This window comes from Scyliorhinus canicula, chromosome 16 (assembly GCF_902713615.1).
Source record: "Scyliorhinus canicula chromosome 16, sScyCan1.1, whole genome shotgun sequence".
Taxonomy (NCBI): Eukaryota; Metazoa; Chordata; class Chondrichthyes; order Carcharhiniformes; family Scyliorhinidae; genus Scyliorhinus; species Scyliorhinus canicula.
In genome coordinates, this window is record NC_052161.1 from 81,745,244 (window position 1) to 81,765,351 (window position 20,108).

At 47.1% G+C, this 20,108-nt stretch overlaps 1 protein-coding gene across 3 annotated transcripts in view; it reads right to left on the minus strand.

The window, feature by feature from the left end:
* ccar1 (cell division cycle and apoptosis regulator 1) overlaps positions 1-20,108 on the minus strand; it is a 345,705-nt gene that overhangs the window by 11,893 nt on the left and 313,704 nt on the right. For 2 of the 3 annotated variants that reach the window (XM_038773487.1, XM_038773489.1), the window contains 3 exons: positions 16,484-16,604; positions 14,449-14,634; positions 4,314-4,519 (listed from right to left, as the gene is read on the minus strand). In XM_038773487.1, coding sequence (XP_038629415.1) covers positions 4,314-4,519; positions 14,449-14,634; positions 16,484-16,604 — 513 coding nt within the window. The remainder of the gene's footprint in view (positions 1-4,313; positions 4,520-14,448; positions 14,635-16,483; positions 16,605-20,108) is intronic. The other variant, XM_038773488.1, reaches the window with a different exon arrangement.

Here is a 20,108-nt window from a genome sequence, read left to right on the forward strand (position 1 = left end):
TAGACAAGGGAACAAAGTGCCATATCTCCAAATTTGCAGATGACACCAAGTTGGGTTCGAGGGTGAGCTGAGGAGGATGCAGAGATCCTTCAGTGTGATTTGAACAAGTTGAGTGAGTGGGCAAATGAATGGCAAATGCAGTTTCATTTGGATAAATATGAGGTTATCCACTTTGGTTGCAAAATCAAGAAGGCAGACTATTATCTGAATGGTCATAAATTAAGAGAGAGGAACATGCAACGAGACCTGGGTATCCTTGTACACCAGTCACTGAAGGTAAGCATGCAGGTGCAGCAGGCAGTAAAGAAGGCAAATGGTATGCTGGCCTTCATTGTGAGAGGATTCAAGTACAGGAGCAGGGATATCTTGCTGCAATTATCCAGGGCCTTGGCAAGTCCACACCTGGAATATCGTATGCAGGTTTGAACATAGAATTTAGAGTGCAGAAGTAGGTCATTCGGCCCGTGGAAAGAGCACCCCACTTAAGCCCACAACTCTGCCCCATGCCTGTAACCCAGCAACCCCACCCAACCCCTTTGGACACTAAGGGCAATTTAGCATGGCCAATCTACCTCACCCGTGCATCTGTGGGAGGAAACCAGAGATCCCGGAGGAAACACACGCAGGAGAACGTGCAGACACAGACAGTGACCAAAGCCAGGAACCGAACCTGGGACCCTGGAGCTGTAAAGCCACAATGTTAACCACTGTGCTACCGTGCCTTTTGGTCTCCTTACCTCCTTATCCTCTAGCTATACAGGGAGTGCAGCGAATGTTTACCAGACTGATTCCTGGGATGGCAGGACTGACGTGTGAGGAGAGAGTGAATAGGTTTGAATAGGTTAGGATTCACTGGAGTTCAGATGAATGAGCTATCATAGAATTTACAGTGCAGAAGGAGGCCATTCTGTCCATCGAGTCTGCACCGGCTCTTGGAAAGAGCACCCGACCAAAGGTCAACACCTCCACCCTATTCCTATAACCCAGTAACCCCACCCAACACTAAGGGCAATTTTGGACACTAAGCGCAATTTAGCATTGCCAATCCACCTAACCTGCACATCTTTGGATTGTGGGAGGAAACCGGAGCACCCGGAGGAAACCCACGCACACACGGGGAGAACGTGCAGACTCCGCACAGACAGTGACCCAAGCCGGAATCGAACCTGGGACCCTGGAGCTGTGAAGCAACTGTGCTATCCACAATGCTACCGTGCTGCCCCTTGGGATCTCATAGAAATCTGTAAAATTCTAACAAGATTACAGGGTAGATGCAGGATAGATGTTCTGTAGCCGTGTAAAATGGCCACCTGCAAAGGACCATGGGAATCGTGGTCAATTTGGGATACAGACAGGTACACAGTCTCTCTGTATTGTGCAAAGAGACCAGACTTGGCTCAAACATGTATCCATTAACAGTTGATCACCATTTCCCCCAGGACGAGAGAGTTTGAATCAAGGAGTTACAACAGCAGCAGAGTAAAAGAGACGAAGGATAAAAAGCCCATGGCACCAGAGATCTGTCTCTTTTGGGACTGGCCTGTGTGAGACCAACTCCAGCAGAACAACCAAGTTCAAGGACCCGCGACCATTCCTGAAGGACGAGCCCAGCTGAGACGAATCCAACAAATTCCAAACCGACCACATGGACCCGGATAAAGGCCTTATCTCGCACAGTGCTGGTCACTCGAAGTTAAGTAAAGGTCATCTTAGTCGTTAGGTGTAGTTTAGTACGGAGCCACCTGTGCTATTGCATCGAGATACAAGTCTTGTGCTATTAATAAACTGTGTTTTTGAGCTAACATTTTGGTTGTGTGGTCACTTGTCGATATAGGAAACAGCTTGTGGTTCACCCCAAAGTAAAGAAAGCAACAGTTCCCAATGGTGGGTGTGTTCAGAACCAGGGGTTACAGTCTGAGGGTAGTGGCTGGACCATTTAGGACAGAGATGAGGAGAAATGTCTTCACCTAGAGTTGTGAGCCTGGGGAATTCGTTATCACAGGAAGTAGTTGAGTCCAAAACTTGTAAGGTTTCAAGAAGTAATTTAATATAGCATTTAGGGCAAAGGCGGTCAAAGGATATGGGGGAAAGTGAGATTAGGCTATTGAGTTGGATGATCAACCATGATCAGAATGAATGGCGGAGCGGGCTTGAACATAAGAACTAGGAGCAGGAGTAGGCCATCTGGCCCCTCGAGCCTGCTCCGCCATTCAATGAGATCATGGCTGATCTTTTGCGGACTCAGCTCCACTTTCCGGCCCGAACACCATAACCCTTTATTCTTCAAGGACTGAATGGCCTGCTTCTGCTCCTATTTTCTATGAAATCCCGATGAGACTGGACAGGCTAAATGCGGGAAGAATGTTCCCAATGTTGGGGACATGCAGAATTAGGGATCACAGCCTAAGAATAAAGGCCATGATGTGGAGATGCCAGCGTTGGACTAGGGTGAGCAGAATAAGAAGTCTTACAACACCAAGTTAAAGTCCAAAAGATTCGAATCACTAGCTTTCGGAGCACTTCTCCTTCCTCAGATGAATGAAGAGGTGGGTTCCAGAAACATTTATACAAAGTCAAACATGCAGTACAATACTTTGAATGCTAGTCTTTGCAGGTAATTAAGTCTACAGGTCCAGACGGAGCAACTGGAGAGAGGGATAATCATAGGTTAAAGAGGTGTGAATTGTCTCAAGCCACGACAGTTAGTAGGATTTCACAAGCCCAGGCCAGATGGTGTGGGGTGAATGTAATGCAACATGAATCCAAGATCCCGGTTGAGGCCGTACTCATGTGTGCGAAACTTGGCTATAAGTTTCTGCTCGGCGATTCTGCATTGTCGTGCGTTCTGAAGGCCGCCTTGGAGAACGCTTACCCGAAGATCAGAGGCTGAATGCCCTCGACTGTTGAAGTGTTCCCTGACTGGAAGGGAACATTCCTGCCTGGCGATTGTCGCGCGATGTCAGTTCATCCGTTGACGCACGGTCTGCATGGTCCCGCCAATGTACCACACTGTCGGACATCCTTTCCTGCAGCATATGAGAGACAACGTTGGCCGAGTCGCATTGTATGTACCACGTACCTGGTGGGTGGTGTTCTCAAGTGTAATGGTGGTACCGATGTTGATGATATGGCACGTCTTGCAGAGATTGCCATGGCAGGGTTGTGTGGTGTCATGGTTGCTGTTCTGAAGGCTGGGTAGTTTGCTGCAAACAATGGTTTGTTTGAGGTTGCACGGTTGTTTGAAGGCAAGTAGTGGGGGTGTGGGGATGACCGTGGCAAAATGTTCGTCTTCATCGATGATGTGTTGAAGGCTGCGAAGATGTCGTAGTTTCTCCGCTCCGGGAAGTACTGGACGACGAAGGGTACTCTGTCGGTTGTGTCCCGTGTTTGTCTTTTGAGGAGGTCAGTGCGTTTTTTTGCTGTGCTACGTTGGAACTGTCGATCGATGAGTTGAGCGCCATATCTGGTTCGTACAAGGGCATCTTTCAACTTCTGTACGCTCCTCCTGTGCATACGGACGGCTTGTCCATAGGGGATGGCTTCTTTAATGTGTTTAGGGTGGAAGCTGGAGATGTGGAGCATCGTGAGGTTATCCGTGGGCTTGCGGTAAAGCGATCCATCACTCTCGCGCTCACCACCTCCCCAGCTCTCACCCTCATCCCTTCCCTCTTTCTCTCTCACCCTCTTCACCTCCCTCTTTCTCTCACCCCCTTCACCTCCCTCTTTCTCTCACCCCCTTCACCTCCCTCTTTCTCTCACCCTCTTCACCTCCCTCTTTCTCTCACCCTCTTCACCTCCCTCTTTCTCTCACCCTCTTCACCTCCCTCTTTCTCTCACCCTCTTCACCTCCCTCTTTCTCTCACACACTCTTCACCTCCCCCTCTCTCATACACACACACTTTCTACTCTCACGCATACTCAATCTTCCCTCCTATACAGTCACTGTATCTTGCACTTCTTCCGAAGCTCGCTTGGTCCATCTCCACTCTGAGGCCAGTGCCCCCTCCCTCTGATGCAGACTCTGGACACCCCAGACTGCACCCGCTCCGAGGCACCCTCTTCCCATCACTCCACTGTCCACACTTGTCTGATTGGATAAAAACCTCTACAGCATATGCCACGGCGGCTCCCGCTGTGCAGTCTGGGAACCCCCGTACCAAGTTATAACTGCAACTAAACTTCAGAAGTATTTAATGAAACATTTTGAGTCGTTCTAAGGAAATGAAAGGTCCTGAATAAATGCAAGTTAATTATTTCCTGGAGTCAATGCCTTTGACAAAGAAGGAAAGAGTTGTTGAAATATTTATCTTTACCTGTTTAAGGACATTGTGAATTTCCTCCATAACCGATGATAGTTTCTTGCTGGTATTTGTCAATTGTTGCTCCAATCGCACCTTTGTCTCCTCACATACTTTCAAGCTTTCCTCAGCACATGTTAGGGATTTCTTATTTTCTTTTAGCTCCAACGTCAGACTTTTGCTCATAGTCTCCAGGTTGGATATCTGCTTTGTATGGTCTTCTATAAAAACAAAACTATGGTCAACTAATAGATCTCCCTTGGAATTACTCACTTGCAATGTAGGACCAAGTGAGGTTATTTACAAAGGCCCACCTTCTCAACCTTGCACCTCACCTGAGGTGTGCTGATCCTCAGGTTACATCACCACCAGTCAGCTCTGCCCCTCAAAGGGGAAAGCAGCCTATGGTCATCTGGGACTATGGCAACTTTAACTTTTCTTACACAATCCTGGCTTGCCTATCACTGTGACACAGAAACCACATTGCACATCAAATGATTGGCAAAGTAAAGACATCAACAAAATCGCAATGAAACGTCCAGAAATTGTATTGCATATTATGAGCACAATCAGTCATTTGCTTAAGTTTAAAGAAAGACGGGGTTTTCCTCCCACTAAGAGTCTTATTCTGTAGTTATATTTTTTATTCCACCCCTTTCAATTAATTTAAAACACTTTTCTTCAGCCTGTTTCCTGCTCCTTCCCCAATTTCATTTTTGTTAATACCACATTCTAATTCTGGGTGAAGAGGTTTCTCCTGATTTAACTATTAGATTTAAGAGTCACAATTTCATAATGTCCAGTCGAGGCTGCAGAAGAGGATTCTGGGAGAAGTCAGCGGGTAGCCAGCGGGTAAGTGATCGACTGGTAAGTAGATTTTCTTTTCTTTTTTCTCTTGGCATTGTAATTGTTGTTGTAAGTTAACTTGAGGATTAAGTCATGGCAGGATATCGCAGATGCATGTCATGTTCCTCTTGTGCGATGTAGAAATTCAGGGACCCTTCTCCATGGCTCCTTCACGTGCAAGAAGTGTGTCCAACGCAGCTCCAGTTAGACCGCTTGACGGCACTGGAGCTGTGGATGGATTCACTTTGGAGCACCCACGATACTGAGGAAGTCGTGGATAGCACATTTAGCGAGTTGGTCACACCGCAGTTACAAATTACTGAGGGAGATAGAAAATGGGTGACCACCAGAGGAAGAGCAGGAAAGCAGTGCAGGGGTCCGCTGCGTTCATCTTCCTCAAAAACAGATACATTTTGGATACTGTTGGGGGATATGGCTCACCCGAGGAAGTGATAGCAGCCAAGTTCATGGGGTGGTGGCTGGCTCTGCTGCACAGATGGGCAGGATGAAGAGTGGCAGAGCTATAGTTTTTTTTTTTAAAAACCCTTAAGAGTACCCAATTATTTTTTTCCAATTAAGAGGCAATTTAGTGTGGTCAATCCACCTAACCTGCACAGCTTTGTGCTGTGGGGATGAGACCAACGCAGACACGGGGAGAATGTGCAAACTCACATGGACAGTGACCCGGGGCTGTAATCGAACCTGGATCCTCAATGCCGTAGGCAGTAGTGCTAACCACTGGGCCAATGTCCCGCCCCGAGTGGCAGACCTATAGTGACAGTGGACTCAATTGTAAGTTTCTGCATCGCAAATGTCATGGGAGTAGCCCTTTAAGAAAGGTTTTTGTCTTATTGCATGGCTTCAGTGATGTCATTGTGTGGGTGGAGCTGGGCTGTGGCTCTGAGTTTTTATTTTCGTTTTGAGTTTGGAGCTGGATTGTGGCTCTGTGGATTTTACTTTTGTTTTGAACTTGTTTTGAACTGCACTGGTTGAAAGACGTGCTTCTCTATCGCCATTTTAAAAGCTGTTTCCAGACTACTTGATCACTTAAGAGAGATAACTGCTTTCTGGAAGTAATTCAGACCTGTTGTGTTTACAAAAGGGAACAAGAGTATCAATACCAAGTCTTAAACCAGCACGGTGGCAGTGGTTAGCACAATTGCTTCACAGCTCCAGGGTCCCAGGTTCGATTTCTGGCTTGGATCACTGCCTGTTGTGGAGCCTGCACATCCTCCCCATCTCTGCATGGTGCTCTGGTTTCCTCCCATGGCTCAAAGATGTGCAGGATAGACAGATGTCCAAAAAGGTTAGGTGGGGTTACTGGGATAGGGTGGAGGCATGGCCTTAAGTGGGGTGTTCTTTCCAAGGGCCGGTGCAGACTCAATGGGCCGAATGGCCTCATTCTGCACTGGAAATTCTCTAACTCCATAAGAGAGCCGTGTGTTGGGCCACATGTTTGAAATGGGATTCTGCTTTTTACATGAATCTTGTTATTAAATTGGAACAGTAGAGGGGGGGATTCATTAAGAGTTATACATAGATCACTGTAGCTGTGTGGGGTATTTATGTTTGTTGTTGATAAAAATGCTTACTGCGTGTTTATACAAATGTTAATTAAATTCATGGAATAAAGCTTGTTTTTTGATTAAAAGCGCCAAAGAATTCTTAATCAAAAAAAGCTTTATTCTATGAATTTAGTTAGCTGAAGAACTCTGTTGAATAACACCGGAAAGGCAGGCTCTTGTGCTCATCAGGAAGAGAAAGAGTGTTTGCTAGTGCTATTGGGGAGGGTTTAAACTAACGTTGTCGAGGGATGGGAACCGATGCAGGAAGTCAGAGGGACAGAAACAAAGCGCAGTCAGGCGAAAAGTGAAAGGCAGTGAAACCAAAATCAAAAATCAAAAAGGGCGACAAGAGTACAGAGACTGTGGAGAACTCAGTGAATGAGTCCAGTTGGTAGGCAAAGGGACGACTGGCAAGTGGGAGGCTTTCAAAAGTGTTAACCTGGGTTCAGGGTAAGCACATCACCTTTAGATGCGCGAGGCAGGTTTTTGTACGCAGAGGGTAGTGAGTGCCTGGAATGCGTTGCCAAGGGAGGTTGTGGAAGCAGATACATTAACAGCGTCTTGACAAATACATGGATAGGATGGGTAGAGAGAGATACAGCACAAGGAAGTGCTGAGGGTTTTCGCAAAGGCTGGTATCATGACCGGTACAGGTTTGAAGGTCATAAGAGCCTGTTCCTGTGCTGTATTGTTCTTCAGGGTGAAGGACAAGTAGTGAACCCTTGATGACTCAGGATATTGGGGCCCTGGTCAAAATGGAGGGCATGTGACATGCAAAGGCAGCTGGGATCAAGTGGATTCCTTTAAGAGTATGGGCCTTGTCGGAGTAGAGTTAAGAGAGAAATTAAGAGGGCACAAAGGGGACATGAGATTGCTTTGGCAGAAAAGGCAAAGGAGAATCCAAAGAACTTCTACAAATACAAAACAGTAATGAGGGAGAGAGTACAAAGAACAATACAGCACAGGAACAGGCCCTTCGGCCCTCCAAGCCTGTACTGGTCATACTAACCAAAGCCCTTAGCACTTTCTTGGTCCGTTTCCCTCTATACCCATCCTATCCATGTGTTTGTCAAGATGTCTTTTGAACGCCATTAATGTATCTGCTTCCACAACCTCCCCTGGCAACGGGTTCCAGGCACTCACAACCCTGTGTAAAAAAAACCGCCTCGCATTTCTCCTCTAAACATTGCCCCATGGACCTTAAACCGATTCCCCCTGGTGACTGACCCGTCCACCCTTGGAAAGAGTGCCTGCCCAGCCATGTCCTTGATAATCTTGTAGACCTATATCAGGTCAACCCTCAACCTACATCGTTCTAATGAAAACAGTCTGAGTCTATTCAGCCTCTCCACATAGCTAACACCCTATAGACCAGGCAACATCCTGGTATACCTCACCTGCACCCCCTCCAAAGCCTCCACATCCTTCTGGTCGTGTGGCGACCAGAACTGTGTGCAATATTCCAAGTGCGGCCTTACCAAGGTTCGATACAACTGCAGCATGACTTGCCAGTTTTTATATTCAATGCCCCGTCCAATGAAGGCAAGCATTCCGTATGCTTTTTGACTGCCTTGCCCACTGGGGTTGCCACCTTCAAAGGTCTGTGGACCTGCACGCCCAGATCTCTCCGACTTTCTTCTCCTAAGAGTTTTGCCATTTACGATATATTTCCCCTCTATGTTGGACCTACCAAAATGCATTAGGGCAGCATATTAGCACAGGTGAATAGCACTATGGCTTCACAGCGCCAGGGTTCCAGGTTCGATTCCCTGCCGGGTCACTATCTGCACGTTCTCCCCTTGTATGCGTGGGTTTCCTCCGGGTGCTTCGGTTTCCTCCCACAGTCCAAAGACGTGCAGGTTAGGTGGATAGGCGATGGTAAATTGCCCTTCGTGACCAAAAAGGTTTGGAGGGGTTATTGGGTTGTGGTGATAAGGTGGAATTGAGGGCTTAAGTGGGTCGGTGAAGACTCAATGGGTCGAATGGCCTCCTTCTGCACTGTATGTTCTATTTTCTACCTCACATTTGTCTGGATTAAACTCCATTTGCCAGTTCTCTGCCCAAGTCTCCAACCTATCTATGTCCTGCTGTATCCTCTGACAATTCTCAACACGATATGCCAGTCCATCAACGTTGGTGTCACCAGGGAACTTACTAGTCAGACCAGCTACATTTTCCTCAAAATTGTTTATGTATACTACAAACAACTGAGGTGCCAGCACAGATCCCTGTGGAACACCACGGGCGGAATTCTCCGCTCCCGGGAAAAATCGGGAGGGCCGTCGTGAACTCGGCCGAGTTTCACGACGGCCTCGGAGGCCGCTCCTCGCCCCCCTAGTCTCCTCTCCCGGCGGGGCTAGGAGCGGCGCTCCGTAACTCTCGGCCGCGGGGGCTTCGCGCCGAGAATGACGCGGTCGGCGCGCCTAATGACGTCAGCCGCGCATGCGCAGGTTTGCCAGTTCGAACCCGCGCATGCGCGGCTGATGTCACCATGCTGACAGCTCGAACCCATGCATGCGTGGTGGCCGTCTTTCCCCTCAGCCGCCCCGCAAGATGTGGCGGCTTGATCTTGCGGGACGGCGGAGGGGAAATAGTGCGTCCGATTGAGACGCCGGCCCGACGATCGGTGGGCACTGATCGCGGGCCTGTCCCCTCCCGAGCAAAGTCGTGGTGCTCATTCCCCACCAGGTCCCCTACAAGCTCCAAACGGGCATCTCCACACCCGTTTCACGATGGCAGCGACCAGGTGTGGTTGCCGCCGTCATGAAACGGTCGCGAACGGCAGGCCGCTCGGCCCATTCGGGTCGGAGAATCGCCCGTCGCTGTGAAAAATGGCGAGCGGCGATTCTTCCGAGCCCGGGGGGGGGGGGGCGTGAAATTTGTCGGGGCCCCTTCCGCGATTCTCCCACACGTTGTGGGGAGCGGAGAATCGCGCCCCACTAGTCACAATCTTCCATTCAGAAAAACATTCTTCTACTGCTACCCTTTGCCTTCTGTGACCGAGCCAGTTCTGTATCCATCTTACCACCTTACCTCTGATCCCGTGTGACTTCACCTTTTCTACCAGTCTGCCACGAGGCACCTTGTTGAAGGCTTTACTGAAGTTCATCTAAACAGCATCCACCGTCCTCCCCATATCAATCATCTTTGTCACCTCCTCAAAAACCTCAATCAAGTTAGTGACCTCCCCTTCACAAAACCGTGCTGTCTATCGCAAAAGAGTCCATTTGGTTGCAAATGGATATAAATCCTGTCCCTGAGAAATCTCTCCAATAATTTACCTACTACTGACGTGAGGCTCAACGACCTATAGTTTCCAGGATTATCCCTGCTACCTTTCTTGAACAACGGTACCACATTAGCTATTCTCCAGTCCTCTGGAATCTCACCAGTAGCCAATGAGGATACAAAGAAGTCCTTCAAGGCCCCAGCAATTTATTCCCTCGCTTTCATCAGTATTCTGGGGTAAATCCCATCCTGTGCAGGAGACCTATCGACCTTAATATCTTTTAAAAGACCCAATACCTTCTCTTTGTTGTCAACATGACCCAGATTGTCCACACTCCCTACCCAAGAATCATCTTCTAAAGTTCTTTTCTTTGGTGAACACTGATGCAAAGTACTCATTTGGTACCTCGCCCATTTAGACCATAAGACATAGGAGCAGAATTAGGTCACTCAGCCCATTGAGTTTGCTCCGCCATTCAACCATGGCTGATATTTTTCTCATCCCTATTCTCCTGCCTTCGCCCCATAACCCCCGATCCCCTTATTGTTCAAAAACCTATCTATCTCTGTCTTAAAGGCACTTGATTTGACCTCAACAGCCTTCTGCGGCAAAGTGTTCCACAGATTCACCACCCTCTTGCTAAAGAAATTCCTCCTCATCTGTTTTAAAGGATCGCCCCTTTGGTCTGAGTTCTAGTTTTTCAGACAAGTGGAAACATCCTCCCCATGTCCATTTCCTCTGGCTCAACACATAGATTCCCCCCACTGTCCTTAAATGGTCCAATCCTTTCCATGGCCACCCTCTTGCTTTTTATATATGAATAAAAGCTATGGCATTCACCTTAATTCTACTTGCCAAGGACTTTTCATGACCCCTCCTAGCCCTCCATATTTCCCACTCAAGTAACTTCTTACTCTCTTTATACTCCTCAAGCGTTTTGATTGTCCCCACCCTTCTAGGGCCTCTTAAGGATCTACAAGGTCATCTATGTGCGGATCCACAAGAGATGGGTGAGATCCTAAATTAATATTTCTCATCGGTATTTACTGTTGAGAAAGGCATGGATGTGAGGGAACTTGGGGAAATAAATATTGATGCCTTGAGGAGGTGGTGCTGCAAATCTTAAAGCGCATCAAGGTAGATGAATCCCTGGGACCTGATGACCCCAATTGGGCTTCTAGAATTAGTAGAGGGGCTGGAGACGATGCAATCGGTCAAGACCCTGGGACTGGACAAATACCCGGTGGACTTTTACAAGAAGTTCTCAGGGGTGTTGGGACCGCTGTTGGTAAGAGCCTTCAACGAGGCAAAGGAGTTGGGAGTGCTCCCTCTGAAGTCACAGGCATCGATCTCTCTCAGTTTAAAGCGGGGTAAGGATCCGGAAAACTGTGGGTCATACAGACCGATCTCCTGTTAAATGTAGATGCCAAACTACTGCTGAAGATCCTGGCCACGAGGATTGAAGACTGCACCTCAGGGGTAAAAGGGGAGGACAAGATGGGGTTCGCTAAGGGGCAGCATTCGGCGACCAACATTAGGAGGTTACTTAATGTAATTATGATGCCTCCAGAAGGGCGCAAGGTTGAGGTGGTGGTGGCCATGGATGCAGAGAAGGCCCTTGATTGGGTGGAGTGGGAGGTCCTGTGGTGGTTTGGGTACAGCTTTGTGGACTGGGTCCAGTTGCTATATCAGACACCAGTGGCGAGTGTGCAAATGAATCGCTGTTTGCCTTGGCTATAGAGCATTGGCAATGGCATTAAGAATGTCGAGAGTCTAGCAGGGGGAGTGCGGGTAGAGCACAGGGTTTCGCTTTCCCCGAATGATCTACTTTTGTACATATCGGACCTGAACAAAGAACAATACAGCACAGGGACTAAGTCAAGCCCTTTGGCCCTCCAAGCCTGTGCTGACCATGCTGCCCGTCTAAATTAAAATCTTCTACACTTTCTGGGTTTCTATCTCTCTATTCCCATCGTATTCATGTATTTGTCAAGATGCCCCTTAAATGTCACTATCGTCCCTGCTTCCACCACCTCCTCCGGCAGCGAGTTCCAGGCACCCACTACCCTCTGTGGAAAAAGCTTGCCTTGTACATCTCCTCTAAATCATGCCCCTCACACCTGAAACCTATGCCCCCTAGTAATTGACCCCTCTACCCTGGGAAAAAGCCTCTGACTATCCACTCTGTCTATGCCCCTCATAATTTTGTAGACCTCTATCAGGTCGCCCCTCAACCTCCGCCGTTCCAGTGAGAACAAACTGAGTTTATTCAACCGCTCCTAATAGCTAATGCCCTCAATGCCAGGCAACATCCTGGTAAATCTCTTCTGCACCCTCTCTAAAGCCTCCACATCCTTCTGGTAGTGTGGCAACCAGAATTGAACACTATACTCCAAGTGTGGCCTAACCTGCTGGGGGAGACTGGAGGGATTATGGGAATATTAGAGGAATTCGATAAATTTTCAGGGTATAAATTGAATATGGGTAAAGAGTGAGCGATGACCTCATGTAAGGACACAGGAATCTGTGTGTTGAGCCAGAGGAAATGGATGCGGAGAGGATGTTTCCACTTGTAGGAAAAACCATAACCATGAGGACACAACCTCAGACCAAAGGGAAGATCCTTTAAAACAGAGATGAGGAGGAATTTCTTCAGTCAGAGGGTGGTGAATCTGTGAAAGTCTTTGCCGCAGAAGGCTGTTGAGGCCAAATCACTGAGTGTCTTTAAGACAGATATAGATAGGTTTTAGAACAATAAGGGGATTGGGGGTTACGGGGAGAAGGCAGGAGAATTCAGGCGGGGGGCAGGAGAAGAGATTGGGTGAGATGCCGTTCAAGGTGGTGGGAGGGAGCTTTCAGCATTTGGGTATCCAGGTGGCGCAGGGATGGGAGCAGCTGCAGAAGCTGAATTTGGGTCGGTTGGTAGATCAGATGAGGGGAGATTTTCGGAGGTGGGACGCGCTCCCGTTGTCATTGGCGGGGTGGATACAGATGGATAAAATGACGGTCCTCCTGAGGTTTTTTTATGTTTTCCAGAGCCTTACAATTTCACTTTTTTCAAAACCCCAAGGCGTTTTGTAAAAAGTGAATGCAGTGATCTCGGGATTTGTTTGGGTGGGTAAAACCCCATGGATGAATAAGGTGTTTCTCAAGTAGCGGGGAGGCTGGCTCTTCCGAATATTAGCAATTACTACTGGGCGGCGAATATTGCGATGGTCAGGAAGTGGGTACTAGGGGAGGGGTCGGCCTCATGTGAGGACACGAGTTTGGGGGCACTGTTAACGACACCTCTGCTGTTGCCGCGGGCTCGGTATTCCACAAGCCCGTTAGTAGTGGCAGCCATGAGGGTGTGGGGTCAGTGGAGGCAGCACATGGGATTGGAGGGGGTCATTAGTGTGGGCACCGATATGTGATCAACACTCCGGTGGGGGGGGGGGTTTCGGAGTTGGCAGCGGGCGGGGATGGAGAGGCGAGATGTTGAATGATGAGGGCTTCCTTAGCTTGGATGAGCTGGAGGAGGAGTTTGAGTTGCCAGGTGGGATTTTGTGCAGAGCCAGGTTTAGACCTCCCCGCACCTGCCACAACCAGAGGCTACAGGATAAGGTGGTGTCAAGGACAGGAGTAGGAGCGTGGAAGGTCTCAGAGATCTACAAGGAGCTGATGGAGTGGGCCCCAATAGGGGAGATGAAGAGAAAGTGAGAAGAGCTTGAGGAGGAGGGGGAGGAGAGTTAATGTACCCTCGCTGTGCGCTATGCTCAGCCTGATACAACTTAAGGTGGTTCACAGGGCGCACATGACTGTGGCCCGGATGCGCAGATTCTTCAAGGGGGTGGGGGATAGGTGTGGGTGCTGTGCGGGGGGTCCTGCGAACCACAGCCATAGGTTGTGGGCAGGCCTAAGGGTGAGGGGCTTCTGGCAGGAGTTTGCTTATGTCATAGCAGAGGTCTTAAAAGTGAGGGTGGTTCCGAGTGCAGAGGTGGCGATCTTTGGTGTGTTGGAAGACCCGGGAGCCCAGGCGGTGAGGGAGGCCGACGGTCTGGCCTTTGCCTTCCTAGTGGTCCGGAAACGGATCTTACTAGGATGGAGGCACTCAAAGCCCCCAAGTCGGGGGTATGGGTTAGTGACATGGTGGGGTTTCTCAGACTTGAGAAAATTAAATACGCCTTGAGGGGTTCGTTGCAGGGGTTTGCTCGGAGGTGGCAGCCGTTCATCGACTACTTCAAGAATAATTAAACTGTCAGCTTGAGGGAGGGGGAGGCAGAGGAGAAATGTGTAAGGTTGGATGGTTGGGGAAGGTGGCACTGTTTATGTAAGCCATGTTGGCTGGGATATGTACTCGGGGGCCTTGTTGTTATAGTGTTGTATTTTTGTTTAAATTTGATGTTTAAAATTGTTAAATTATAAAAGTCTCAAAAAAGTATTTTCGAAAAAAAAAAGCATGAGCCCATCCTGCTCGTTGATATCATTGCCTGTTTGCTATCAGCGTATATCCACAATCACAAACACTTACCCATTTTGCCCTCCAGAGCCTGTACTTTCAGCTCCATTTCCGCTCGCGTCTTCTCACTTTTTTGTAATTTTTGCAGCAAACTTCCCACATCCACCATGGCTCCATTATAAACAATCAAGTTACTGCTTTCTGCCCCGTTGCTGGATTCTGGTTTCACTGTTAAACTAGGCAACAAGAGTTTGTTTCCTACATTAAAACACAAAGAGGCAGATCATCTCTAGGACCTGGTTCAAATTTGTTGGTACTTTTATGGGAAATAAACTTGAGCAGTTACTCTGTAACTAATCCCGTGCTGTACCTGTCCTGGGAGTGTTTGATGGGGACCGTGTAGAGAGGGCTTTACTCTGTATCTATCCCCGTGCTGTACCTGTCCTGGGAGTGTTTGATGGGGTCAGCGCAGAGGGAGCTTTACTCTGTATCTAGCCCCATGCTGCAATTGTCCTGGGAGTGTTTGATGGGGACTACGTAGAGGAAGCTTTACTCTGTATCTAACCCCGTGCTGTACCTGTCCTGGGAGTGTTAGATGGGGACTGCGTAGAGGGAACTTTACTCTATCTACGTGCAGTACCTGTCCTGGGAGTGTTTGATGGGGACTGTGTAGAGGGAGCTTTACTCTGTATCTAATCCTGTGCTGTACCTGTTCTCGGAGTGTTTGATGGGAACAGTGTAGAGGGAGCTTTACTCTGTATCTAACCCCATGATCTATCTTCCCTGGGAGTATTTGATAGGATAGTAAATGAGCTCTACTCTGTAACTAACCAATGTTCAGGTAGAAGTGTAGCTACGGTATTTTTGTTCTAACTTGACCAGCAAATTATAAAATTTGTTCGAAGTGATTCCAAGTTTTAAAAACAGATTAAACGAACAATACTGATGAATCCCAGGCTAATACTTTAATCTTAGAAACCAAGGTTGGAAGTCAATACCCAGTGCAAGACATCAAAGAAATGCAAAAAGTACGAAGTGGACACCTTTTTTGAAAGCTTGGTTTAAAAGGTTTAAAAGCTTGTAGACTGCAGAAAGAGCAAAGGAAGTGGCAAAAATTGAGTAATTTTGCATGTGGCTTTCCGCATCTTTATCCTGTATCTCTTATTTTAAATAAACAAGAGCTTTTAAAAAACAAAGAGATTAATCCCTAAAACGTTTGAGCAAATTATTTGGATCTGCAAAGTATATCAGTCAATACTACTAATAACTAGCAGACATGTCTCTGAAAACCCAATAACTGCGCAGACCCAAGTATTAAATAAAATTAGCATGTACCATTTAGTTATTCAATATAGGTAGCATTTGCCAGACTCTCATGGTGGTCACTGACATGCCTCAATGTATGTGTTGTGGAGTTATTGTTCAAAGTCCTAACTCTCCAACTAATTCGGGGGACTGGTTTTACAGATCTAAGAATTGGATAACCTTGAGTTAATTATGGTTTTGAAATAATGGTTAACAGGTAAAAGTGTAAAATACAACTTTGGGGAAACAATACCAAGACCTGAACAGACTCTGGCAGCTACTTTTTTTCAGAAGAGGTCTATTTGTTTCTTGAAAGTTAAGAAGAATGTCACTACAAGAAAGGTATTCTATTCAGGAGTGAACTGTTGAGTCCGACAGTATCAATGTTATTAACTACGAAAGAGAAAATGCTGGAAAATCTCAGCAAGTCTGGCAGCATCTGTAGGGAGAGAAAAGAGCTAATGTTTCGAGTCCGATAACTCTTTGTCAAAGCTTTTTTCTCTCCCTACAGATGCTGCCAGACTTGCTGAGATTTTCCAACATTTTCTCTTTTGTTTCAGATTCCAGCATCCGCAGTAATTTGCTTTTATCCAATGTTATTAACTATGTACTGATGCAGAATAGATATGCACTAGAAATCCGATTTACAAGCCCAGAGACAATAAATGGGTTCTGTTCATCCAGAGAACACTATTCCCATATTACTATAGGCACAAGAGCACAAGGAAACATATCTTGAGAAGTCTAATTAAGAATGAGTTCCAGAATTCTTAGTCTAGAACAGTTAGAGGAGGTGCAGTACCCAACAAATGATCAGATTCCGTCTCACACTCTGTTGCTTTTACTTCATCTTTTGAGCCATCGGTTAGTTTCCTGTACAGGCAGGAGTCTCGCAGCACCACTTTACTGATTAACTTCTTAACCTGCAAATAAAAATTAAAAACACAAGATTACTACAGATAAACTTGTCATTCTTCCCTGCCCTACTTTTGAAGGTCTTAATTCTTGCAGAGTTGATGCCCCACTGGCAGCTTGGCTCTACTCACCTTTTCCTATTGTTCAGAAATGAACCTAGATAGGGAATATCAGCAGGTGAATTCATCTGTCTCTCATGCTATTGCAGTGCAGCACAAATTACTGCACAGCAATTAGGAGCGGCTGAATTTTTCCGCTCCAACTCAATGAGAGAGGTCAAACATCGCCCGGCTATGATCAGCTAACCAAAGAAAGACTTGCAAAAGAGACAGGAATCTCCTGGTTTTAAGACTTGGCTAGATATTGACCTCACTAGTGGAGAAACTGAGGGAGTACAAAATTATTGATCAGAACCGCAGTTACTGGACAGCAGGAACAGGAACCCCAATGTTTTTCTTTCCCTGGTAGAGAGGTATGATAATTTATGACTGTAAACATTTATACAATGCTAACAGTCAAAGAACAATATTTGTCCACAGGAACATGAAATTGTTGTTGATAGTGAGGAGGATGATCTCAGGCAACAGTGTGATATTGATTAGCTGGTAAATTAGGCAGAACAATGGCAGGTGGAATATAATCCTGATAAGTGTGAGGTGATGTATTTCGGGAGGTTTAATAAAGGTAGGATATACACAATTAAAGGTACCCTAGGTAGTACTGAGGAATAAAGGGACCTTGGCATACAAGTCCATGGATCATTGGAAGGTGGCAGCACAGATTGATAGGATGGTGAAGGCATACAGAATGCTTGCCTTCAATAACCAGGGCATAGAATATAGAAAAAAAAGAAAAAGAACAAAGAAAAGTCCAGCACAGGAACAGGCCCATCGGCCCTCCATGCCTGTGCCGACCATGCTGCCCATCTAAACGGAAATCTTCGGCACTTCCGGGGTCTGTTTCCCTCTATTCCCATCCTAGGAGCGGGGAAGACTATGTCCAACTTTATCAAAACATTGGTTGGACCACAGATGGAATATTGTGTGCAGTTCCCGGTGCCACACCATCAGAAGGATTTGATTGCACTCGAGGGAGTGCAGAGAAGATTCACCAGGATTTTGTCTGGGTTGGAAATTTGCAGCTATGAGGAGAGACCGGATAAACTGGGTTTGTTGTCCTGGAGCAGAGGAGGCCAAGTGAGAATCTGATAGAGGTGGACAAAATTGAGAGGCGTAAATAGGGTAGATCATAACAACCTTTTCCCCATGGCAGAGGTGTCTAAGATCAGAGGTTTAAGGTGAGGAGCAAGTGTTTTAGTGGAGACCCGAGAAAAAATTCTTTCACCCGGAGGGTGGCGGGATAATGGAATGCGCTGCCTGAGAGTGTGGCGGGGGAAGGTACTCTCGCAGCATTTAAGAAGCATCTGGACGAGCACTAAATCGCCACAGCATAGTAGGCTATGGACCAAGTGCTGGTAAATGGGATGAGTATAGATTGATATTTGATGGGTCGGCATAGACATGGTGGGCCAAAGGTCCTGTTTCTGAGCTGTTTAACTCTGAATATTTGGAATTTCGGTTGCCTTTGATTAGTCGGCTCTGAATTTAAAGTTAATAGAATTATAGAATTTACAGTGCAGAAGGAGGCTATTCGGCCCATCGAGTCTGCACCGGCCCTTACAAAAAGGCCCTTACACCCTACTGACACCCACGTATCCACCCTATCCCCGCAAACCCCACCGAACATTTTTTGGACACTAAGAGCAATTTAGCATGGCCAATCCACCTAACCCGCACATCTTTGGGCTGTGGGAGGAAACACACGCAGACACGGGGAGAACATGCAGACTCCGCACCAGACAGTGACCCAGCCGCGAATCGAATCTGGGACCCTGGAGCTGTGAAGCAACTGTGCTGATCACTATGCTACCGTGGGCAGCAGGGTAGCATGGTGGGGGCAGCAGGGTAGCATGGTGGTTAGCATAAATGCTTCACAGCTCCAGGGTCCCAGGTTCGATTCCCGGCTGGGTCACTGTCTGTGTGGGGTCTGCACGTCCTCCCCCTGTGTGCGTGGGTTTCCTCCGGGTGCTCCGGTTTCCTCCCACAGTCCAAAGATGTGCGAGTTAGGTGGATTGGCCATGCTAAAATTGCCCGTAGTGTCCTAATAAAAAGTAAGGTTAAGGGGGGGGGGGGGGTTGTTGGGTTACGGGTATAGGGTGGATACGTGGGTTTGAGTAGGGTGATCATGGCTCGGCACAACATTGAGGGCCGAAGGGCCTGTTCTGTGCTGTACTGTTCTATGTGCTACCCTTTCAAAAATTAACTTCTATCAGAAATTTATTTATGTTTTTGTTTACTTGGCTCAGATTCATTCTAATTTACTGTGGACTTTGTTAGTGATCGCAAAGCACTACACCATTTGTGGATATGTTCCCTGGGCTGTGATAGTGTTTTTAAGAATTAAAGTTTAACTGTAGAAAATGGGATAAATAAAATTCACGCAAGCTTGGAACCCAATATATTTAAAATGTGATGATCTTTGCGCCCTCGCTATCCACTGGAGCAGTACCGGATGATTGGAGGGAGGTGAATGTTGTTCCCCTCTTCAAGAAGGGAATAGGGAAATCCCTGGGAATTAAGACTTACGTCGGTGGTGAGCAAAATATTGGAAAGGATTCTGAGAGATAGGATTTATGATTATTTAGAAAAACATAGTTTGATTAAAGATAGTCAGCATGGCTTTGTGAAGGGCAGGTCATGCCTCACAAGCCTCATTGAATTCTTTGAGGATGTGACAAGACATATTGATGAAGGTTGGGCAGTAAATGTGCTGTATATGGATTTCAGTAAGGCATTTGATAAGGTTCCCATGGTAGGTTCATTCAGAAAGTTAGAGGGCATGGGATACGGGGAAATTTGGCTGTCTGTATACAGAATTGGCTGGCCGAAAGGAGACAGCGAGTGGTAGTGGATGAAAAGTATTGTCTGGAGGTCGGTGGCGTCCCGCAGAGATCTGTTCTGGGAGCTCTGCTCTTTGTGGTTTTTATAAATGACTTGGATGAAGAAGTGGAAGGGTGGGTTAGTAAGTTTGCCGATGACATGAAGGTTGGTGGAGTTGTAGATAGTGTCAAGGGCTGTTGCAGGTTACAACAGGACATTGACAGGATGCAGAGCTGGGCTGAGAAATGGCAGATGGAGTTCAACCTCGATAAATGTGAAGTGATTCATGTTGGATGGTAGAATTTTAATGCTGAATACAGGATTAAAGGCAGGATTCTTGGAAGTGTGGAGGAACAGAGGGATATTGGGCTCCACGTACATAGATCCCTCAAAGTTGCCACCCAGATGGATAGGGTTGTTTAGGTGGTGTATGGTGTGTTGGCTTTCAATAACAGGGGGATTGAGTTCAAGAGCTGCAAGGTTTTGCTGCAGCTTAATAAAACCCTGGTTAGAGCGCACTCGGAATATTGTGTCCAGTTCTGGTAGCCTCATTACAGGAAGGATGTGGATGCT